At 45.2% G+C, this 25,216-nt stretch overlaps 1 protein-coding gene across 3 annotated transcripts; it reads right to left on the bottom strand.

The window, feature by feature from the left end:
- Positions 1-672: 672 nt before the first annotated feature.
- Ttf1 (transcription termination factor 1) lies at positions 673-24,778 on the bottom strand. Of its 3 annotated transcripts, none has more exons than XM_055600441.1 (12): positions 24,744-24,778; positions 19,451-20,557; positions 17,944-18,170; positions 15,995-16,180; positions 15,228-15,306; positions 14,254-14,384; positions 13,385-13,619; positions 9,038-9,127; positions 7,633-7,698; positions 6,498-6,583; positions 5,408-5,585; positions 673-4,130 (listed from the first exon to the last, which is right to left on the bottom strand). In XM_055600441.1, exons 2-12 carry the CDS (start codon positions 20,548-20,550, stop codon positions 4,112-4,114), a joined length of 2,397 nt encoding a protein of 798 aa, XP_055456416.1. In that variant the 5' UTR covers positions 20,551-20,557; positions 24,744-24,778; the 3' UTR covers positions 673-4,111. The 3 variants fall into 3 exon arrangements, with proteins under 3 accessions (XP_055456416.1, XP_055456414.1, XP_055456417.1); XM_055600439.1 differs by lacking the exon at positions 24,744-24,778 and adding an exon at positions 23,066-23,155; XM_055600442.1 differs by lacking the exons at positions 673-4,130; positions 5,408-5,585; positions 6,498-6,583; positions 7,633-7,698; positions 24,744-24,778 and adding an exon at positions 23,066-23,155 and having other exon boundaries at positions 9,042-9,127; positions 13,392-13,619.
- Between the last annotated feature and the right edge of the window lie 438 nt (positions 24,779-25,216).

Below are 25,216 nucleotides of genomic sequence, written 5' to 3' on the forward strand. Positions count from 1 at the left end.
TTAAACTGTTCCAAAGAGGACTTTTATTAAGCCTGAAATTTCTCAGCATTCAAAGACTGGACCACAAATGTTATTGTTTGCTTAATTAACCATTTTTTTCCTGATTTTATTTGGGTCCCCTACAGGATTTCTACATGTCCAAAATGTCAGCTAGAAGAAACTCATGAGAACGGCGTCCAGTTTTCCTTAAAGGGCATTGGGTATGTTTTTGATTGTTTGCTATGGCTATGAAATTTTATTGTCATTGGGAGATGACAATAAACAAGGAATATACAGGGATATCTTATAGGAATGGAAAAAAGGTAGATTATTGAATCTACTCAACTTAGGGTTTTATTTGTTATTCCCAAATAAGGTTAATTTTAACTCTGGTATAGGATTTTGCATATTGATACAAAAATAAGTCTATTTTTGAAACATTGGTATAAGCTTTTGAATATTGATAGAAAGTCAAGGTTACTTCCAATACTTTTAAACAGCTATTAAAAACAGGTTAAGGTATTAGGTAATGCAATTTTTTTTGCTAGTTAGTGAACTTATAGTCATGTCAGACACTAGTCTAATTTATCACAGAAGAATACATCCTAGGTTTAACAGATAAATATGATTTTGTATACAGATGGATCACATAAAGATAGGTAGTCTTCAAAAACTTCAGAGACCCACAGAATATGGCATTTAAAAGTGTCTTTATTATTTTAAAGATTCTTTGACAATGAGACAGGTCATTTCCTGGCAGCACCCCACCTACCTGAAAGAAGATAATGAGCACTGAAGAACCTCCATATGGAGATGGCTTTGAATGTGGCAAACAAGCCACTCAGGTAAAGAAAATACCCTCACGTCATGACAGACAAATTCTGCCTAAAATGGGCAAGCTTAAATGCAGGACAAGTCGACTGCTGAACTCTGCCAAGACAGGGTAAGCAAGTCCTAAATAGTTCCTGCTTCTCATATATGTCTGTCAAATATTCTGAGCCTGAAGGCTGAAGATGATGCTCCAATGTTACAGTTATGGGTGACTGTTCAGGCAGCAAACTGTCAATTTTTATTTTTTGGAAGCTGCTAACATGCACTTCCTACTTACTCAAGTAACTAATTTTATTCCTTCTCAAATCTCTGATGGGGTTGAAGATCAAATAGTTATTGTGCCACAATTAAGCTTGAGTTATTTAGAAGTTTAAAAATCTTTTCATATAGGTAATACCAATAAAAATAAGTTAATATAGGTATAGAACTTTTAACTTGTCAAGATAGATAGGATTATCAGATACTGTCTCCTAAGATACTCTCTCCATGTGCTAAATACACATGGACTGGACATTGCACATGTAATTTTACCCAACAGTTTTCATAATTATTATTGTATTGAAATAAAAGGAGCCTTTTATTGGACTTAAAGGGGGAAATGTTGGTATAATGTTCTTTTGAAACGTATGTACCTTACCCTTGTTCATTCAAATGCTGATTTCTCCCCCCTACTCTCTGGTTTCAACCCGGATATTGCATTGTGATACTCATTCTAAGAATCCTGTCTCAACTGTGTGTAAACAGTTTAGGCCAAAATAAAGCAACTAGCTACAATGTTGTACAATGGGAGGAGACAGAGGACAGGAAAGAGAGGAGGAGCTAGAAGGCAGGAAATGAGTGGGAGAAGGCGAGAGGGGAGGGAGGAGAGGGGGCTGGAGGAGAGAGATCTTGGAACAGCATGGAGAGATGGACTGAACCTAGTATATCACTAAAAGCAAGTATAATGTGGGAAATCCAAATGTTAGGAAACTATGAGGACTTGGAGGTTTAAGATGGAACAACTATTGTCCAGCACTGTGTTCTAGGTTAACTAAATAAACCCAGTCTCTGTGCGGTGATTTGGGTATACAGCTGTTTAGGACTAACAGCAGCATTGCCAGAAGATAAATCAATAATAAATATTAATCACCGCCTACAACACTGGCCCAAGGTAAGGCAATTAGAAAATCTAACAGGTGTCCGTGTCTTAAATTATTTTTGATAGCAGGTTAGATAATACTGCTGTGATAATCCTAGGGCAAATAATAATAAATACATAGTCCAACACTCATTTTTTTCTTTTTTCTTTAATATTTAGTATAACATCCTCCCACTGCCCAAGGTTTATAAATCCCTGATTTCAAATAAACGGGCTGACTTCTACCATGACCACCTGAGATTTGTCATTTATTCGCTGCTGGCAGGCCGGCCTCACTGGACCTGCCTTCCAGTCTGCCAGGTGGCCTGTGCCCTAGCTGCCAGCTGACCAAGTATAGACTTCTGCCGACACTGCTGCCATGCTCAGCACAGCAGCTTAACTAAGAGCTGTAACATTTTGGTTTCACCACATGTTCAGGCTTTGGAATGCCTGAGCTTCCACTGCCACCAGTGATCTTGTTCTAAAAGAGCTGAATACTTTTCCACTCCCAGCCTCGCACACTCAGGCCTTTCCCTAAAATGCTCTAGCTGCCCCTGAGAGAAACGGAATTCTCGTTCTCTGTTGAGAAGCCAAGCTCCAGGACCCCTGATAAATTCCAGGAAGGCCCCTCCCAGATGGAGAATGACAGAGATTTGATGCAGTCCTGGGTGAGTTTTGTGGGTAGTTTTGGCAGTTCCCTGGGACCCGAAGACTACTCTGGGTCTCTGGGTTCTACTCTGTGAACCGTGCACTGAGCCAGTATTCGGGTCATTCCTCATACATCTACATAAATAACCTATGGCTTTTATTTTTCATTTTTACAAAACTGAGAAAATATATATTTCACTGAACTATTCACAAAAATATACTTTCATGTAAAATATACTGTTTTCATTTTAACTTAACATATGCTTTTTCATTCTAGGACCATACTATAACAACATAGTTCCTATGAAAGAATATTTAACTTTTTTCTTCTATTACATAGAATTTGTTTATACATTAGTGTTATTATTTCTGTAGAAATAATTTAGTCCTGTCAGCACTGAAACTAAAATGGCTGAGGAACAGACAGGGCTGGGTAAAGAACCATGTAGTAAAATAACATCATTTATTCAATGTTTGTATGTGTTTGTTCAAGATAGGGTCTTCTGTAGTCCAAGCTGGCTTAGAACCTGCTATTTGCAAGGACCACCTTAAATTCCCAATCCTCCTTTCCCCACCTGAATTCTGGTTACATGCACCCTGATTACTCACTGACATTTGCATGTCTATGGAAGTGCTAAGGTACAGTGGCAAGAAGTTTCCATTAGTGTGCCTCCTTCTCACTGTGACTGGTCTAGCCCATCTTCTGTTGGTACCACAGAAATGACATCTGAGAGTTCATGGGGGTCAGTCAATTGCTCAGTGGCATCAATGGAGACAGCAGTTTCATCAGCCACACTTTCCTTTCTCTATGTTGCTCAGCACAGATGGGACAATTCTGAACACTGGGTGTCCCAGACTCCCTTGCAGCAGAATTTTGCTAAGGGTCACACATGGACACATTTCTTTGCAGGGCAGCAGCTGTGGGCAGCCTGGATATGGGGAGGGAGCAGCTGGTGGAAACATGAGGAAGTGGAGGCCTGCAGGGCTACAAAGCTCTGCAGCGCCTGCTTGCTCTCTGCACAATGTACTTCTCCTTCTCCTTTTGGAGGCTGCTCTAGCATGCCACTTAACAGTGTGTGTGTGTGTGTGTGTGTGTGCATATGCTTGAGACAGGGTCTGACAATGTAGCCCAGCTTGGGCTCAATCTTCTGACCTCTCTACCTATCTCCACAGTGCAGTGTGTATCACCACACAAAGATCTTGTGGAACACTTTTTGTTACCTAAACCCTAAGTACTCACTCTGAAACACCTACAGCTGGATTTGCTTTCCTGAGTGATGGAAGAGGTCCCGTTCACCCTGTTCTAAGAATCTAGTGGGAGCTGTGCTCCAGCTGAACACTCTTCCAAGACTAAGGGCTGGGCTTCTACCAAGAACATAGTATTCCAACAGAACACCATGAAATCTGGTGGCCAGCATAGGAGAGGCACCCTACGAAGTAGGCTCCATGGCCACCAGCAGTCTACCCAGAATAGGAGATGCACAGCTAGAGGTCCAAGGGAACAGAGACCAGTCCAAGGGAAGAGGCAGGAGATCGTCACTGCATGTCTGAGGCACTGGAAGAGAACAGAGGGACACTATCAGGAGAGGACGGCTTTCTCATTTTTCTGGGCATAGAGTGCTCTATGCTGCAACCGCAGGGCCAGGGGCTGTTTTGGTTCAATGGGGTCAGCAGGGTACCTGTTGCAATACAACGGTACTGAAGTAGTCTATTCAATCAGCTCACACTGTGCTTCTCACAATCACAGACTGTAACGTGAATACTGTGAAAGATGTGCATGTGTGCGTGGGCATTCAGTGCACACACTTGCAAGTGCATGTCGAGGCGAGAGGACAGTCTCTGGTGTTGTTCCTCAGGACTGTCCTGCTCGCCTCCTTTCTTTACTGGCCCTACGATGTGCCGACTGGAGTCAGCTACTCACCTTGCCCTGAAGATCCTCCTGTTTCTACAGCCCACGAACGGGCAACAGGCCTGTGCCACCGTGCCCAGGCCCAGCTTTTTATGTGAGTGTGGGGGATCCAACTGCCCTTTGAGCCAGAACTCCACTGGCAGAGTCCTCTACCAGCCCCCAGCGTATTTTTAATGTTTGTCCATCCACCACACCATTTTATTTGTTTGTTTGTTTTTAAGACAGGGTTTCTCTGTATAGCCCTGGCTGTCCTGGAACTCACTATGTAACCAGTCTGGCCTCAAACTCAGAGATCCGTTGCCCTGCTTCTGCCTTCTGAGTGCTAGGATTAAAGGTGTTTGCCACCACTGCCCAGCTCCATCACATCTTTTTTTTTTTCCTTTTTTGGCTTTTCAAGACAGGGTTTCTGTTTTGTAGCCTTGGCTGTCCTGGACCTCACTCAATAGACTAGGCTGGCCTTGAACTCAGCAATGTGCTTGCATCATCACACTCTTTTTAACAAATATCAGGCCTGAAGATCTTCCTGCCTGGTCAGATCTGGACCACTCTCCTAAGACTTACATGTTAAAGGTTAGGTCCCAGGACAGTGTCAGTGGGAGACTGTGGTTCCTCCTGGGAGTTCTTAAGGCAATGAAAGTGAGCCTTCAAAGGGATTATGGGATCCCCTTGTTCTTTTTGCTTCCTGGCTATGAGGTAAATAACTCACTGGTTATTTGTTCCAAACACAGTGTGCTGCCTCCACAGGCCTGGAGTAATAGCTCCAAGGCATGGACTAGAACCACAGCAGGCAGAGCCCAAGTGAGGTCTTCTTGCTCTGAAGTGAGCAAATCGGGAGCTTAGATGCAGTTGAGAGTTGACCAACACACATGCACAGACATAAGTAGACTAAAGCAATGGGACAAGAACTAGGGACCTGCACTTACCTGGGCTCCTCTAAGCCCTCCCCATCGCTGTCCTCATCGTAATAGAAGATGTCTTTGAACAGAAAGTCTTGTTTGGGAGCCAAGGGCGTTTGGATCTGGCTGTCCTTTTTCTCCATCTTCTTATTTAACTTTTCCTTCAGCAAAGGCAGACTGGTTTCATATAAGTAGTCGATGATCTCTGCAGAAAAGGTCATTTTGGAATTATTTGTACAAGCCTCTAATTAAGGTCCAAGGACGAAGGACTTTAACAATAATGCCCACACCCATTACCACAGGCAAGATCCACTTTAGCTGGTGAACAGTCTTTGCGTAGTCTTTGAAAAAACCCTATGAGGCACACATTATTCTATTTTTTTTTTTTTTTTTGGGCATGTGGCCCTCTCTGGTGTACATATGTGTTATGTCTCTATGTATACATGTATATAGATGAACACACAGTGCACACGTGTGGAGGCTAGAGGCTGATGTCAGGTGCTTCCTCATTGTCTCTGCTTCATTTCTCGAGACAGTGTCTCACTGAACCTGTAGCTTCGTAGCTCTGTAGCTTTGGCTAGAGTGGACAGCCAGGGAGTTCTAGGAGTCCTCTTATCTTTGTCTCTCCAAAATTGGACTTATAGTGTGTACTGCCATGCCCAGTTCCATATGTGCATGTTGGTGATCCACGCTCTGGTGCACACACAGCTGCAGAATAAACAGTTTACCAAGACAATTCCCCAACTCCCTCTAATCAGTCTTTCCAAGAAGGACACCGAGGCCTGGAGGCAGTAGGAAGCTTGGCAAGCTGTGGCCCCGACAAGGAGGTAGGCGAGGCAGTAGGACCTTCACTGTGCACAGAAGTGGCAGTCTTCAGACCTCCCTGCAAGCTTGTCTCGGCACCTGCACTCAGCCCGAAGCGGAGGAGGCTCAGGAACCCACTTTTCTTTCTTTTTTTTTTTTTTTTATTGCGATAGGGTCTCAAGTGGTCCATGTAACCTTGCTGTGTAGCAGAGGCTGGCCTCTAACAGAGATTCACTCCCCTGCCTCTGCCTCCCTATTGCTGGGACCACCAAACCAGGATACCACATACTCTTCAAGGGTTTGTAATACTGACCTGGAAAAGTCTTTTTCTGCCAAAAAGGAACACAGGCGGCTTTCAGCTTATAAAATTTTGCCTGAACAAAAGGTGGAGGGACATCCCTTTAGAAAAGGAGAGAGAGAGAGAGAAAAAAAAAAGGACAGTGAACACATGTAATCAATTCTTTTTGTGATAGTCTCCTGTATTCTATGCAGGCCTGTAGTCAAGGATGACTCCTGGTCCTCCTGCCTGCACTGGAATTCTAGCAGAACCATTGTATCCAGGGTAAACATTAGAATGGCACAGTTGTTTCTCACTGTACCTAGGGTAGACATCAGAAGGAATAGTTGTTCTTTAGAAGCACAAAGATTTATTGAATTAATCTTTGTGGAAAACTGTTTTCTCTTATCTATAGAGTTGTTTTTCTGAAGAAGCTCTACAGCCCTGGTTCAGGGCCAGCAGCCCACATCCAGAAGCAGTGGAATGGTATTACTGACTGTCAAGTTTTACACAGGGAAAACCAGCTTTTGTGTAATAATCAACACACTAGCCCTGAAAAGTTCTCCAGTTCTTGGAATTGAAGGCCAAAAGGTGGGGAATTTGAGGCCAGTCTGAGCTACACAGCAAGATCCCACCACAGAAGACAGCAAAAGCAGAGCAAAGTGAAGCATAAGGTCCAGAGATGATCCAGTGTATGCTAGTCTATGTGTGGAGGACAGAGGTTGAAGTCACGTGTCTTCCTCTAGCTTGTCCACTTTATCCTTTGAGACAGTCTGGAGCTCAGGGCGATCCTCCTATCTCTGCCCACCCTGTCCAGCTCTGACACATGCTGAGGCTGGACCGAGACCCTTGTGCTCTGCGGCAAACACTTTATAGTCTGAGTGTCTCTCCACCCACCTCCCTTCCACACACAACATGGATTGTAGGCCTGCTAAACTGTGACAGGGAGTCAAGTAGTAAACGTTAACTCTGGTTCTGCCATAGAACCTGGTAAGCTGAGTCTGATCCCAACAACGCACTCAATGAAGGTGAGACTGAGTCGCACATCTTCCAACCTCCATGTGTGCACTGTACACACACTTGCACACTCGTACTTGTACATACACACAATAAGGAAAACTTATTGTAAAAACTCTATTGATTACGCTTAATGTTCAATAAATGTTCTTACCCTATGGCACTAGCAAGGTCTTCCCAGTCTATTTCATTAGCATCATTCACATTTAGTTCATACAACCTACAAGAAAAAAATAAAAATTTCAAGTAAAATCCACCTCCATACACTCACAGAATACCAAGAGCTGAAAGGCCAAGGGCATTCAACCCATTCCAGTACCCCCAGGGACACTGTCCAGATTAGCCCAATGTTAGCCCTAGGTCAGAGCGTGAACTATGGAGATGGGCTGAAAAGCCACCTCTCCAGTTAACACTGACCCCCAAGAACAGTATACTATTCAAGAAATGTTAGCATCATATGTGCAGTTCTTCAGCTCCACTCTGCAGACAAGTAAACAGACCTAAGAAACTGGGCCATCAACTTTATTTGTCATGACTATCATGTGGTAAGACCCAGGACCCCAGTCTTGCCTAACCTGAGATATCTCCTTAGATCTGCTAATGTCTCTCCTGCAGAAGGGAGGGTTGGGGAGAGCCAGCCAGTACAACACATGGCAGAGTGCTGGAACTGAAGCTGGACAGGATGGCCACAACAGGGCCTCTGTTGTGCTTGCTGTTCCTCCAGCAACTTGGGCCTAGGTCTGCCAGACTCACAGGTGTCACACAGATTGTCATGCCTCCACTTGCCTTGGGACTACCTCTCCAAAGACAGGGACCGTGTCAGAGCCGTGGAGAGCCGCTTGTTTGTCAGGCTGCTTTGTTAGTGAGCTCTCAGTGAAAAACATGTTTTCACCCTGGCCTTCACCTGGAGTCAGGGATAGGCCAGGTGTTTTGCCAAGTTCAATTCCTTTTGTTTGTGTGAGGATCACACAGGTGGTCGAGGTAAACAAATTTGACTACTCCACGAACCCCTTCATTGTACTGAGTGCTTTGCTCTGACTATGAAAAGGGACTGTAGAATAAACCGGTGTAACAGTTTCTAATGGCAGTCCTCTTGGACAGATCCCAGGTATAGTGTTTTTTTGTTTTTTAATTTTCTTTCAATCCTTACTTCCCACTCAGGAACTGTTGGACTCTGGTGGCGGGCTCCAGAACAAGACAAAAACCAAACAGTCACACCAACAGTGTCACTGTGGTACAGCTGGCTGTCTAACTTTTCTATCTCCAATTCCCAATGGACAGGAATAACATACCCATAGGGATAGCTTTACAGCCTGAACTAACACCCTTAAATGAGTACACAGTAAGTATGGCTTCTCATTATCACTCCTACTCCAGAGAACACTGGGAAACAGGTAACTTCACTCTATCAGCTTCATTCAGAACTGGCAAACAGAGGCTCAAAATGGCAGGTCACAGACCCACTGCAACACACATGGAAGGTGGGTACAAACAACAGCACCCTAGTCTCTGGGCTAACAAATAAGGGGTTCACATAGCATTCATTCCTATTTGGGTACCTTTCAATAAGGGTGATTTTGGCCTGCAGAGCATTGACCCCACGATACACGAAGCCACCATGGGTCATCCTTTTGGTAAGAATCTCTGTCCTGTTAAGAGAAAGAGAAAGTGTAGTTTTCCTATATTTTATCACATAAATTGCTCTCATTCACCAGGCAGGAATAAACAAATGAACAAAATGGTCATGATATTGAATGCGGATGAGGATGAGACAGTCAATTTGTGGTATGAAATTTTTGTAAGGAAAATAATTTTTTTTAATTGATAAATGACAATTTTTGGTTTACACATAAAAGTTGATGAAACCCATTACTAGTCCTACAGAAGTAGAGTGTTCCAAATGAGAAGCACAGTGTACTCATCAATACTGTTTTCCTCATTCAGCTTGAGAACACCCAGGACACTGTGTAAGTGCTGTCCTTGGAGCTCACATCAAGTGTAAGTTACATGGAGGGCAGGCTTTCATCACCTTCATGTTTTCTCTTCAGGTCCTTTGCAGGCTCACTGGCTATGCTTTGTGATATCATATTAATAGAAATAAGACTGTTTTTTTTTTTTAGACCAAATTAACTGTGGTTTAATCAGACCATTCTGAACTGCTGGTGTTGCAGGAAGTGATGTTTCTACAGGAGAGGACTAAGAAGCGGCCACTGTGCTGCAGCGAACTATGTCTCCTAGTGACTGAGGCAGCACTTCACCCTGGACCTGCTCTTCCCACAGAGTACGTGACCTTCTCTGTAAAGACTTTAAGCCTATAGTTTGGAACTGTTAATGCAGTATCAATTAGGGAGCAATCCAGGATCTGAATATGGTTTGATCGATGGCAAAGAGGTTTGACTGCTTTGCTTTGAAAATTGTGTGTTTCTGTGTGTGTGTGTGTTCCCAAGTGTGTGGAGGTCAGAGGCTGACAGTGGCTGTCCGCTACTGAGCTTTAACTTATTGTTTGATACATAGCTGCTCACTGAACTTGGACCTCACTGACTGGAGCCAGGGTCAATCAATGAGCTCCAGGGATCTGTCTGTCTCCATCCCTCATTCCACCCCCAGTGCTGAGGTTACAGACATCTTGCTTTTACCTGGGTGCTGGGGATCTGAACTCAAGTCCTTATGCATTACCCACCAGGCCATCTCCTCAGCCCAATAAAAGAAAATTTTGAGAGAAAAGGAACAAGCCTATTTACAAGTGCTGAAGGACACCATGCAAATGTTCTTGTGGCTGCTTACAAATAGGTTGCTGTTGGGGCTGGAGAAGATGGCTCAGCAACTAAGAGCACTGGCTTCTCTTCCAGAGGAGCCAGTTCAATTCCCAGCACACATATGGTAGCTCACAACCATCTGTAACTTCAGTTTCTGGAGATCCAATGCCCTCTTCTGACCTCAGAGGGCACCAAGCATGCGTGTAGTGCTCAGACATATATACAGGGAAAAAGACCCAGACATGTAAATACAAATAAATAAATCTAAAAACAAACAACAACAACAACAACAAAACAGGTGACTTTCTTGTTCCCATCACTAGCCTCTTTACACCAACGCCAAACTTAGTGAGAACTGGTGTGCTTGCTGCCTCCTAGTGTCTGGAGGAAAGGACTACCTGCTTATGTGCCAGTCAGAGCACTGGCAGCTATCAGCACCAGCCTGACAGATCACTTCTTCCATGTCCCTTTCCCTCATTTTCCCCCTTATTCTTGTCTTCCTTGCTTTTTCGAACAATGTCTCCCTATGTAGCCCAGGTTGGCCTTGAACTCATTTTGTTTGTTTTGTTTTTTTGAAAGAGGGTTTTTCTGAATAGCCTTGGCTTTTCTGGACTCACTTTTTAGACCAAGCTGGCCTTGAACTCACAGAGATCTGCCTGCCTCTGCCTCCAGAGTGCTGGAATTACCGGTGTGCTCCAGGCTGGCCTTGAACTCTTAAGGTCCCTGCCTTCAGCCTCCTGAGAACTGGGATGACAGGCTTGTACTGCCATCTATAACACATACACAGCTAATCCACACTGCTCTTCTTGACCAACCATCAGTTATAGGTTAAACACAATTCTTGAGCTCATTTCAAGTTACGACCTGCTCAGGGGTTAAGGATCCTATTTTTTTTTTTTCTTTTTAAAGATTTATTTACTAATCATGTATACAGTGTTCTGCCTGCATGTATGTCTGCACGACAGAAGAGAAACCCAGATCTCATTATAGATGGTTGTGAGCCACCATGTGGTTGTGAGAGACCAAAAAAATTAAAAAAATCGGTGGCTATTATTTTAAAGTTTAAGACTTGAACTAAGGCTAGCTGGGTGGAGAAGTCCAGTAATGCCCGAGGGGAAAAACTCACCTTACTGCATTCTTTCCCTACCCACTAGAGATACAGTTGCTTGAAAACTGGCCCATCCCCCTAGGAAGGGACACCAGATCATTAATGGTTTGGGGACCTTCCTATAGCCAATCAAGTCAAAATGCAGCATTTTGACCAATAGATGCTTGCCAGGCAAATATCGCCCCTGCTTTGGGCATGCTGGGAGGGACCAGAATCTTTAAATCACTCAACTAACCTGATCACGGGGTTCTCAGTTCTCACCACTTCAGCAATGGGGGGTGGGATGGGGTGTGAGCCCAAGCTGCAGCTTGTAATTTGTAATAAAAAGATCCTCATGTGTTCTCCTATTGGTGGTCTTGGTGGGGTATTGTGATTCAGGCACAACAGTTGCTGGGAACTGAACTCAGGACCTTTAGAAGAGCAGCCAGTGCTCTTAACATCAGAACCTCTCTCCAACCCTGAGGATCTTATTTGTACATCTTACGTTGTTTCTGGAGCAGCACAGCCCTCAATCATTCCCCTTTCCAACACTGACATATCACTCTCCAGCTCAGAACCTACTCTCTTGCACCTTAAAATATTGAAAAGGTTCCACTTTTGTTGGGGGACGGTCTTATGCACTGTGTATTTAGATGCTGATTTCTGTCAGGATGTGGGTACTGTCATAGCTGTAAAGAATTTCCTGTCTCAATGTTGTGTAAATGTTGTTCTTCATTATCTCTGATTGGTTAATAAAGAAGCTGATCAGCCCAAGAGAGTTAGGACTGGACTTTGGATCCCAGGTAGGAGGAGAAGGGAAAGTCAAGGAAAATGAAGCCAGGTTGCAGGAGGACAAAGATGGAGCAGGAGCAGCCAGGGTGAGACTAGATGGCAGGTACCAAGGCACATGGCTGGGAAATAGTCTAGACCAGAATAGATAGGTTAGAATAAATGAATATCTGTCCAGCTTAGTGCTTTAAAACATTAAAAAAATATATATATATATAATAGGTCTCCATGTCATTATTTGGGAGATAGAATGGGTGATAGAAAAAAACTGTATTTTATTTTACACACTTCGTTCATACCTTACATACTCCCAACATTATCTATTCTTTGGAGTTTCTTTCCCCTGAGCATAGATGTCTGGTAAACACACACTGGGCCAGGAGCTTAGCTCAGTGGTGGAGTGCTTACGTAGCATGTGTTTGATCCTGGGTCTGAGCCCCAGAACAAAACCAAAACAAGGCACCCAAATGTATGAAACAACATCAAAAGGTGCACAGACAGTATAATCCAGGAGTCTATTTTTACTGTAAAATACTCTTGGATTTTACTCTCATCTGGAGGGTGAGGGTCACACTTGGACACTGTATTGAGTCTGGCCCATGAGGGATGACTGCTTTAGTCAGCTGCAGCTGAAGGCTCCACCCTCCAGGGCTTGGAAAGTGGGCAGGTAGAGGACACGCAGCCAGAAGGGAACAGAAACTGGCACTGAGGAACCTAGCTCAGCATGACAACAACTACTGCACTACAGAGAAGCCCAGAGAACTGCTGACCTAGAACTGAAATCACGCTAGGCGACGACGTTAGCTAGGCTCTGACATCCCTGGATTTCCATCTCAATTTCTGTCATTTGTTTCAGTGCTGCAGACTTGTAACTTCTGGGGTCACTCAGCACAGTATGGCGTATGGAGGATACTCTTTGAAGCTGTTTTAATTTAAAAAAAAAAATGTTCTTGCTGTCTTAGTAAAGATGTAGTCAAGAGTCACAGTCCATCTCACTCTACTGCTCAGCTGGCCCCAAACTTGAGATCCTCCTGAGTACTGGATTCAGAGGTGGCACCACCAAGCCTGTCTTTTAAGTTCTGAATGAGGAAGAACTAAGCCCCTGCATGCATGCAAGCTGCTCCACACCTGCACACTGTCAATCAAGGCAAACTGAGGTGCACAGGGGCTGGAGCACCTGACCTGTGTGTTGTGCACAGCCATTGTGCACACCTCTTACCCGGGCCAGACAAATGAGAGTACCTATTTTAATACACAGAAAGCCTCACACTTACCACTTACTTTTGCATTGCATCCAATTTCTGGTCTCCACTCTAGCTTCCACTTCCACCCATGATATGCCCTTGTAGAGTTTTTCCCGGACAATTGACAGGCGACCTTCAGGGTCTTCCTGGAGTCTAGAATCCAGTTCTCTTAACTCCTGGGGAGACATTTTCTTTAGGATCACTTCCTCCACAGCCTTGATTAGTCTCTGAGTTTCTGCCTTACTCCAAGCACCGTGGTTTCTATCTGCAGACATAAAAGGATCACATAAAAGGTTGCTCATCTATTTTGCTTAAAAAGGAGATGATAAAACAGGCCCTTTCCAGAAACAATGGGCAACAGCTCAATCAAACGAACTTAAAATAACTGACAACAGCTATTTTTATTTTTATTTTTATTTTTATTTTTGAGACAGAGGTTTCTGTGTAGCCCTGGGTGTCCTGGAACTCAATATGCAGACCAGGTTGGCTTCAAACTCACAGAAATATGCCTGCCTCTGTCTCCTGAGTGCTGGGATTAAAGGTGTGTGCCACTCTACTAAGTTTAAGGCCCACCTTTCTGGGACAAAGTAGCTGCACATTTCCCTTCCACAGGCTCCCTTGAGACCTGCTTCTGGAAGGTCCAGCATAAGCAGACAGATTCAGGCTACAGGGTATGGAACTGAGGAATGGTCAGTATGCACACGAAAAAGCCAAATGAACTAGTACAGACAACATCGTAAAAAGAAGCACAAACAAGAGGGGACTGGGCTTGGGCTCTAAAAAGATTAAAGTAACAACTAAATGAGAAAAGTAAAGGAGCATGTACTGAGAATGGCCCACAGAGACCTCTGCACACTGGCTCAGTCATGGCTTCTTTTACAGTGAAACAGACCACTTACGACCACCAATCTGAGAGAACTTCAGGGCGACCGAGAGGCTGCTTCGGGCCACCATGGCCCCAATCTTTTTCCAGTCATTTCCATGGAGGGAATGATATGCCTTCAGCTTCTTAGTATCTTCTTCATTGTATCTGAAAGAAGAAAAACAGTCGTTAGGTTTAATGAAGTCCAACTCTAAAATGGCATCTCATGGTAGTACTTTGGAAAAGCCTGAGGCAGCACTGACAGGAAACCATGACCCTCCTATCCACAGCTAGAGCCTTTCCTGCCCATGTCTACATTTCAGTGGTAGTCATGCCACCAGTCACTGCTGAAAGAGGCAGAGGCTTCCTCGGTAGCTTATTAGCCAGAAAAAACCATCTAGGCCTGTTCTTATCTCACAGCCTCTGTGCTGGATTGACATGGCTGTCTCCACCTACCTGGACTGCCACCGAAATGGTACTCAGCAGGGAGCGCTGCACTAGCTACATGGCTGAGCTCCCCTCTGAGTGTCCCTTCCTGCTCTGGTCTAGGCCTGCAGCAGCATCTGTGGACCGCTGCATCACACTACTAGACCAGTGCTGCCTGCCGTCAACCAAAAACATCTCGAGAGCCACTCAGCCATGCTTCACGCCCCACACGGAATACTTCACATCACTCAGTATTAATGAGATTAACATGACAGCAAACTTCCTTTGAGCTGGGGATGCAGCACACTGTGCAGCAGAGAGCAGAGCAGACAGGAGACACAGTAAGATACACAGCTGACCTGGGCTGAAGTCCAGGGATGGACAAAGAGGACACAGGCAACAGAAAATTCCAGAAGGCTTACTAAAGAAGTTGGAATGAAAATGAATCTAAAAGCATATACCTAACCAATCCCTAGATGGTTTCAAGGCAGAAATCTTTGTGATCTTCATCTCTCACTCATGGCTGTAGATATTTTGTTCTTGACATCAGAACTAGTTCTGGCCCAAGCAGTGAGACTTTCTTACCTGCCTTTGTAATTATTCACATCAAATATCTTCTTTGCACGATAGTACACAAGCTTCCAGGGCCGAGCGATGCCTTTCCCTATAGAATTAGAAGACAGGGTCAGAGGTGGCATGTAGCCAGCATGAGGCATGTTCACAGATGCTAAAGCAACCCAGTGGAGCCCTCTGTATCACGATTAAGGTATGTGCGGCAGTGTGCAGAGGCTGAGGTTTCACACGCCTTCACTGTCAGACATGGCTGACTTTGACTTCAGGAATGCTGTACCCCGGATTCTGGCTCCACTCAAGGCCCTCACTGGATTGCCAGGTCAGCATGATCTGAGGGGCACTAAGCTCTTTTGAGACCTTCTCCCAGCCAAGACTTCCTCACTTCCTGCTCCCTTGTGTAGTCTGAAAACACCTGGGAAATTACCATCCTCTAATTCAAAAAAGGTTCTTTCATGAGGGATCTGTTACCACTTACTGATCTTTTCTAAAAGTGTTATCTTCGAGAATTTTATACACTGTATTTGATTATATTCACCCTAACTCCTCCAAGATCCACCCCCTCCTTTCTTCTCACCCCAACTCTGTGTCTTGTTTTTAAAACCCTGCTGTGTACAATCTGGGCTGTTGTGGGAGACGGACGGAACTCCTAACTTTCTCAGCAGTACCCCACTAGCAGGGATCTGGCATAAAGCCCACCACTTAGAAGCCCGTGCTGCACGGTGGGGGGACTGTGGGTAGGTGTAGGAAGGGGGGTGGCTTGAGGCCATTTCTCCACTTACCAATGTGCAGTCTGAATGCATGCTTTCGTTTTAAGTTGGTGATCAGAGACCTTTCCTCTGGATATCTGTCTGTGTACAGCAGCTTGTCTGCACTCTCAATTCCAGTCAGGGACAGGAATTCTTGTACATTTTTTTCTATTTGTTTATTTTCTTTAACAGAAAATTTGCCAAATCTAATAGCAACACCTAGAGTTGGGGTGAGGGAGTAAAGTGCATACTGTCAATAATGAAGAAGCAAACCCACCATATTTATTTCTAAGCACACGTGTGCGTGTGTGTTTGTGTACGTGTGTGCGTGTGTGTGTGTCTAGACACGTGTGGAGATTACAGGCCAACCTCAGGTGTTATCTTCTGATCCACCTTTTTTAATTATAGGTTCTCCTGTAACTGGCTGCACATATACTATTACTGGCTGGATCTTGTCTTCAACTCTCCCGTGTTAGGGTCACAAGCACATGTCATCATGCTCTACTTTGTTACATGGATTCTGGAACAAAACTCAGGTCATGTTTGTGCAATAAGCACTTCACCAACTGAGCATCCCCTCAGCCCTAAAGAAAACCTGCTGTATTCAGAATACCAAGGCCAGCAGGGCCAGCCTGCAGGAGCAGCCCACTGGTATCTCTGGCACTGAGAGGCAACCCAAATCCCATCTTCAATTCTAGCCTAAGCTGTATCTCGTTTCCAAGTCTTTCCAGACATCCTCTTCCACAGTGAGTTGCCTGCTTCCTCGATCTCTTTAAGATAGTTATATTAAAAAGCAACAGACAATCATGAGAAATCCAAAGTACTGAAGAAGAATCTAAAAGAAGTCTCACCCCACTACCATACCACTCAAATCCCTGAGAGTGGCATTCACAGGGGCTAACAGGGGCTTCTCAATGAACACAGGCTTTCTATACATGTGAATCAGGGTAGGTCAACAAAATGTAATACAGTTTACAATGAACTCCTGTTCCTTATGCAATCACTAAGGATCAACTGTGTGAGCAGTGCATTGTTCTAGTTTACCTGATAGGTTTCAGGTGTTTTGGTTGGTTGAGACAGGGTCTCATGTAGCTCAGGCTGTAGCTAAGGATGGACCTGAACTTCTGATTCTCCTGCTTTCACCTCCTGAGTGCTGGTATTACAGACATGCATCAGCACACTCAGTTTATGTGGATTCTAGGAATCAAACTGAGTGCTGGTTTGGTTCTCTACCAACAACTGGGCTGTATCCTCAGCCCTGTTTTAGGTTTGTTATAATACATACACTCATACTGGCAAAATCAAATAAATAACCCAGTAACTTAGAAGTGGAGCCAGGTATGGGGATGCACAACTGTTCATTCCAGCACTTGGGAAGCTGATGCAGGAGGATTGAGGGCTTGAGCTCAGCCTGGTCTACAAGATTCAACACAGAGTACAGCAAAGCAGGCCCCAAGACACTGCTCTGTGACTCTGTCCATGTGAGGTGCTGGGGGTGTGTATGCTTAACCCATTTATTTCTATTCTCAACTGCCTTGGCTCCCAAAGTCAGAAGCCTTTCATTCAATGTATAGCGCATACTTGTGTGAAAGAGTCCGTATGCTGTACGTTATCAGGCATGATAAATCTGGGGAGTGAAGAAACATGTTTAAAAGGCGACTTTTAACCTTCCTCAGTGAGCAATTGCTCGATAAGTACTGTTCAGTTGTGGCACACAGTCTTACATCTAAAGCCTCTAAGATCTAACCTCGCCCTCCCCCCAGACAGGGTTTCTCTGTGTAGCCTTGGCTGTCCTGCACTCATTTTGTAGACCAGACTGCCCTCGATCTCACAGAGATCCACCTGCCTCTGTCTCCCAAGTGTTGGGATTACAGTTGTGTGCTACCATGCCTGGTTTCTAAAATCCGTTTAAAGGATGCTTCCCCACCAATCCAAGTCACTCGAGAGCAGCCGCTGCCCGTCATGCACACCGGAAAGCTTACCTTGTGCCTTAAATTCTCTGAAGCGCCCCAGGTCATCCCGATACATGCGTCTGATCGTGGTGGCTGCCCTTTCCTGTATGTCGGGAATGAATTCTTGGAGCTGCCTCACCGCAGAGCCCAAATCCACATCAGATTCATCAGAATCTCCACCATCTTCAGATATGTATCTCATTGCAGAACTGCTGGCTGTTTCCAAATTGCTTTCTTCTTCATGGGGAGGTCGTAAGCTAAGGGTTACCAACAGTCAGCTCTGCAGCTGAATGGGTCTCAGTCCAGAACAGTGCTGAACCTGGAGCCACTGCACCTGGGAGCCATTCAGTCGCTAATTTTCAAACTCTTTAGCAACTTGACTAGATTAGATTAGACTGGTTATTATTTGTTTATTGCTTTTTCTTACCCTTGGCTTTTGTAAATAAAGTCCTCTTTGATCTCTCTGAGAATCATATACTTCCCCCAGACCTCCCAATGAGTTGAGTTATAGAATACACTGGCTCCTAACTGGTTAGTCAGTGGTCAGGGTCTACCCAGCTGTGGCTGTTTCTGCTGCACAGGCTAGGCACCTCATTTCTTCCTCAGTTTTGTGTGTGTGTGTGTGTGTGTGTGTGTGTGTGTGTGTGTGTGTGTATCCGTCCCAATTGCTTTCCCCAGTTTTTCAGTGGATGCGAGACTCTATCAGCCTAAGCATGTTTTCAGGCACATCAGTCAGACTGAAAACTCAACTCTCCTGTCTACTTGTTGGCATGTTAGTGGCTTTCAGAGGGAAAGGAAAGCTAAAGCTACAGCCCTAGCATACTCCTGCCTCACGGTCAATGTACCGACAATGTCCCCAGTGAGATAGTAGAGAACAGTGTGAATGACTCATACCTGTTATCAATTCCATCCCACGTGGCATTTAACATTTAGCACTCATGTGTAGCAATTCTAAGTCAGAACTACTGAACAAACACAAAAAGTTACTGAGTGAAAATGCTAAGAGAAAAATCTGTCCAGAGTCCAGGATCGGTAAGTGGAAAAGCCTCCCTGTTCCAGTTCATTAGACAGTCACTTACAAAGCATTAGGTAAGTAATGATAGCTACATCCTTGTGTGAGATTCAAGCTTTGGCTGGTCTGCAGAATCCCAGTATAATGTATGTAGTCCTTATGTTCAAACACACTGCTTGACAAAGGGGACTGGGAAGTCCTAAACCAGCTCAAACTTATAGAATCTGGTAGAACAGATCTCAGTGAAAATCTAATTTAACTACCTTCTTCTACATATGAAGAGACTCAGTTATCTGCTCAATTAAACATGCACGATAGTCCTAAAATTTCTGGCTGGGGGTGGTGATGAAAGCCTTTAATCCTGGTACTCAGGAGCAGAAGGCAAGCAGATCTCTGTGAGGTCACCATGGTCTATAAAGCCAGTGAGTTCCAGGACAGCTAGGGCCACAAAAACAAACAGGAAACAGGGGGAAGAAGTTCTCTCTTTCCTTTGCACACAGAAGACACACTGCATTCCCACCTTACCTCTGCATCTCTTCCCCATGGTTCTGGCTGGAAAAAGCCTGGGTTTCTGCCATCCTTGGCCTGTAGTCCACATCCTCTTCCCTCAAAGTGTCACTGTCCTCTGGTGAATACATGAGGGCATTCTTAGCGTTGTCAAGCACTGAGGCATTGTCACTAGAGCTGGCAAGAACATTAGATGCACACTTCTTTTTCTTAGACTTTTTCCTGATACTGTGGGGCTCTTTGACCCTCTCATCATCTTCTCCAGTCCCAACCTCTCCTGCAGGGTGTGTACTATCAAGACTCCCAGGGATGGCCTCCAATTCCTGGCTCCTCAACATCTTTTTCTTAGACTTCTTTTTATGAAACACTGCTAGTTCTGTGCTTCTGCCTTCTAGATCCACAGACAACAAAGATTCTGACTGGGGCAAGGTGATGCTCTCAGGCTGGCTTCCCCGCACGCCACCCCAGGATGCAGCTTTCTTTGGATGTTTTTGCTTCTTTTTGCTCCTAACATCACTGTGCAGCTCTTGATAGTCATGTCTCTGCAATCCAGCAGTGGGCTGCTCTTCTGTTTCACCTGCTTTTGCTGACTTTTGTCTCTTGTCCACATCAATATAAACAATATCCACATCCTTCCGAGAACTCTCTGGCAGCTTCTCCATGTTTTCTTTATTTACAAGGATGATCCCTGTTTCCACATCCACCTCCCAAACACTTCTCTTTTTCTTTTTGTGGGTAGAAGTGGTTTTTTTGATTTTATGGAAATTTTCTGAATTTTTCAGAAGGGAAGAAGTAAGTTGCTGGGACTCTTTCCTCTTCTTCCTCTCAGCTTTCCGAGGCTGCTCACTCTCTAAACTCTCCTGGGCTGAAGTCTGGGACTCTTTCCTCTTCTTCCTCTTGGCTTTCCGAGGCTGCTCACTCTCTAAGCTCTCCTGGGCTGGAGTCTGGGACTCTTTCCTCTTCTTCTTCCTCTTCCCCAGCTTGGACAATCGAGGATGCTCCCTTTCCAAGTTCTCATGAGCCCATTTCTGGGGTTTTTCTTCAGACACAGAAGACCATTTCTTTTTCTTGTGAAATACCGCAGTGTGGGTTTTAAATTTGCTTGAGTCTCCTTCCATCCTATTTCTTTAGGAAAGTGTGACAACGGTTTATTTTAGCATTTTAAACATAAGTCTGGGGGCAGGGGTGATGGCACAGTCAAACAAACCGTATGACAAATGACAAGCCTAAGTATAAATTTTGTACTATTCAAAATATACAGGAATTCACTGTGAGCCACTTTGACTAGTTCCATTGCCTTTATGGGTGCGCATGTGCGCACACACATACCCCTACCTCCTAGTTTACAGACAATAACACTGCCCTACCCAGCCTCGGACCACATGCCACTCACAGGTTCTTCTATGGTGTGTGCTTGCTGCAGTTTTCCCAACATGCCTAGTCCTTTCCTGGCTCTCCCTGGGATCTGTACTGCCCCAACCCCCGACCCCTGGCTGCTCTATAGCCTGCCCATGAGCTTGGCTAGAAGGCTGCTTTGCTTTGTTTTTGGAGACAAGGTCTTGCTACAGAGCCCAGGCTGGCCCAACACTGGCTGCAGTCCTTCCATCCCCATCTCCCCAGTCCCAGAACTACAGGCATAGTAGTACATCACAACACCTGGAGGGAAGGTCACTTCTTTAAGGAAACTTCCTCTCTCCTGGCTAGCTTTCATAGTATCAGAAGGTGTTATGTGGGTTGCTGAGTGGAAAAAATGCCAATGTTACCCAGCTGTGAGCCCTCTGAACTAAAATGGGCTGCATGGCAAGTTGTGCCCAAGGGTGCAACAGTGGCATAATTGTGTTAGGGTAGCCAACTGCTTTCTGGGTGGATTTAAGGCCTGCTCCATAGGAGCAAACATGCTTGGTACTGCAAATCTGGCCAAGAGCCCACGGTTAGCTCACAGGCTCCATGGTGAACTTACCACTATGACTCTGCTAATGGACACAGCATCAAACTGCCTCTACATTTGTGCCTCTCCACCCATAAATTAGCGTAGCTCTCAGAGCTCAACAGACCAAGTTTCTTTGTGCAGTGGAGAGCAGATGGTGCAGAAATTCACAACTAGTCAAAGGACAGAGAACAAGCGTTAGTGCAGTGCTCCGTCACAAATCGGACAACTATATCCCTGGCCCATCCTCCAAGGCTCAGTGACCATCTCAGAAAAAGATTTTAAGAGCCCAAGGGAACTGGAGCGACTTCTGGACAGGATAGAGCTGCTGCATTTATAACTCCCTGCACAATATCCAGCCAGTCAATATTCAAAGGTGGAGGGGGAGCGGCTAACGAGCTCTCTCCGAACTGAGGCGATACAGGTTTCTGGGGAAGAGAGAGTCGGTTGTCTCTAAGGGTGTGGTCCCTGGTCGACTGACCTGCTCCCAGTGAATGGCCCACACCCAGAGTATATGGCACCACAAACTTGACTGGGTGGGCTATTTTCAAAACAGAAAGAGGGCATGAAATTGGGGAGGGCAGGTGGGGGTGAAACTAAGAGCTAGGGAGATAGTGGGGATGAATATGATCAAATTACACAATATAAAATCCTCAAAGAATCCAAGGATTATATTTAAAAAGGAAAGCTTCCTTTCTTCATTCCCTCACAGCAATCTGTGCTTCTTTCCTAGCACTTATAACTTAAAAATTAGCAATTGGCCATTCAGTCATCCAACGTCTATCTCCTCTGCTAGCTCGTTCAGCTCCTGCAAAGGAAGGCAGTTTATATGTGTTGCTCTATTTCCACTACCTGGAAGCCATGACCCAGCCCTTCATTAGAGTGACATGAGCCTCATCTTGGCATCATTACATATCCACAGACCTCACAGAGGGTCACTGGCTTTTGATAAGGTTAGATGTGCCTTGTTAGTGACCAGCAAAACAAGACAATTCTGTAATATATTAGGGTAATATACTGACATACAGGTGTACATATTTTGGAATAAATACATTAACAGGGGGTAGGGATGTAGTTCAGCTGGTAAAGTGATTGCTTATAAATCTGCTGTAGTTGCAAATACCTGGAACCTAGCATTGAGAATCGGAGGCAGAAGGTGCCTTCTCAGCTACACAGTTAAGTTTGAGGGCAGCCTGGGATTCTGAGACCCTGCCTCAAACCCTCCTCTCTAGTGCATACAGAATTACATACAATCATTCCTTATTCCTCTCCTTAATCTAAATTGATTCTGGGCTCTGGTATTTAGAATTTACCCTTGAAAAGGTAGTATACTTATGTTGTACATAACTCTTACACACACACACACACACAAGATTTCTCTGTGTGGCCTCATCTGTCCTAGAACTTGCTCTGTAACCAGGCTGACCTGGAATTCAGAGATCCCAACTGCTGGGATTAAAGGCACGCACCACCACACCCAGCCTAAAACAGTGTATTCTTATTTCTTTTCAGAATCTCGACATTCTGACCTGTACTTTGTTTTTACTAGCAGACCAAATTTCCTCTCTGCAGCAGTGGTTTTAACCAACTTGGATGCTGAGCACCTTCCCTATAGAAGGCACCTAATTTATCCTGAATAGTATATGGCAGCTGTAAGGACTGTGTTTTGGAGGGAAGGGGCCATGAAAAAATGCTTGAATTCTCACCTACAAGGCAGGTCCTTCACCTTCGATGGGAGCCTGAGCTTTAGACCTTCATCCCCGTCACCCAGCTGGAAAAGTACCACCTAGAGATGACACCCAGAGATGCACCTGACCTGTTCAAAGGCTTTTCCAGGTTTCCTGACACACAGCAGGAGTGCACAAGGGCTATTAAAGGCCTAGCAGACAGTCTTACAAAAGCACTGTAGCCCTAGCACCTAATCCGGTTCTGCTAAGTAATTTTTATTTTTTTGACATGAATTAATGCTTTCTCTTTGGCTGCCCCTGTGCTACTGAGAACAGATGAGGGAAAACTCACAAGCAGGCAGATGGGCTGTGTTCTAATTACAGCAGGGACCAGAACACTACCCAGAATCAGTTCTGTTTCTTTAGATCTGGCTGCTCCCTATGGTAGCTACTAGCCTTCAGGTTACTGAGCACTTAAAATTGGGTAGGCAAACACTCCTCACTGAGCAACAGCCCCAGTGCTCCCCTGGTTCCTGACCCTTCCAGGGGTCATCTTTAGAAGGCAGTTTCCCTATTTTCCTCCACATCCATATTGTTACAACACATTTAGTTAGTTTTGTTTTGTTTTTTGATTTTTGCAGCTCTTGAGCTCTTTCTCAGCCCCAGATGAATTTCTGCCAGGACCTTGAGGCGCCTTTGCTAACAATTACTGCCACCCTTCTGAACCATGCTTTTAATTAAAAAAAAAAAAAAAAAAAAAGATTTATTATATTTTTGTGTAGAGATGTTTTGTCTGCATGTGCCCCACCCATCTGCTGGGTGCTCGGGGAGGCTCCTGGAACTTAGGTTATAGATGGTTATATATGAGTCACTATCTAGAGCTGGATGCTGAGAACCAGGCCCAGGTGTTCTGCCCAAGCAACAGGTGCTCTCAGCTATCTCCCCACACCCTTACCCTCTCTTGAGGAATTGGAAGGATTTATGCAGAAGAGCTCAACTATTTTATTTATCCTCACTAAATGTCCAGGAGAAAGGGTGTGAGTGGGGAAGCTAGCAATTTAAGCTCCTGCTACTGCAGTAAGTTTTCCCACTTGCTCAATAACTGTTATTCTTCAGATAAGTCAACATCCTCCCAGATCTCTGGGGCCTTCAGTTCCTCCTGACATGGCCTCTTGCCCCTGCCTCTCATTTGTGTGATGTGAGGTCCCTTGGCATCCTCTGTCCTTGGAAAGAACAAAGCCCCGATTTCCTATGAGACCTCGCGACGCCTTTCTGCCCGGTGACTGGCCTCAGCGTACAAGCCACTTTCACCAAGGAACCCTCGCTGACTCCTAACTGGGTGCCCCCTCCATTCCGCACAGACTACCCAAAAGGTCCGGCAGCTTCCCCAGGCGTACTATCCACAGCCGAGATGCGCTCCGCCTCACCTAACAAGCGGAAAAGCACTTAATTCCGCACTTCTGGCCCCACGAAAGCTCCGCACACCACCTGTGGGCTGTACCTGACCCTGCTCTGCCCCAGGACGGCGACCCCAGGAGCGGACCGGAAGGATCCCGCAGGCCGCGGCCAGGATCCTGAGACCTCCCCCCGCCAGCCCACAGACCCCGGCGGCGAGGAACGGTCAGATCTGCTTCGGGACATGCTCAGCGAGGCCGCAGCGCGCAGCCGCCTGCCACACCTGCGAGCCAGAAACTCAGCAAAAGTCCGTCCAACCTACCCCGCGATGTTGTGGCCCGCGTCTTCAAACCCGGAAGTGCTGTAAAGGCGGAAGTACTTTACCGACTTCCGGCTCGCCGCGCGTCCGGCTGCCATAAAAAGCGGCTTGCTAGGATTGGGCGCCTGAGTAGTCTGTAGTCCTGACGCTACAGGGATATATAAGATAAAGTAGGCAAAGGCAAATCCTAGCCCTCCAGAAGCAGGGGCTGATGTATGTGAGTTCGAAGCAAGTCTAACTCACATAGCACGTTTGAGGCCTGTCTCAAACAAACAAAACAAACAAAAACAAAACAAAAAAGCAGTCCAGCACTTGGCGGCAAAGGCAGGCAGATCTCTGAGTTTGAGGCCAGCCACATGTACAGAGTCAGAGAAGGCTACACTGAGAAACTCCCTTCTTGAAAAGCCAAAATAAATAAGTAAATAAATAATAAACAAAAAAACTTTAATTGGGCCATCAATTAAGAGCCATTATCT

Source organism: Psammomys obesus, unplaced genomic scaffold (assembly GCF_907164565.1).
Source record: "Psammomys obesus unplaced genomic scaffold, mPsaObe1.curated_primary_1811, whole genome shotgun sequence".
Taxonomy (NCBI): Eukaryota; Metazoa; Chordata; class Mammalia; order Rodentia; family Muridae; genus Psammomys; species Psammomys obesus.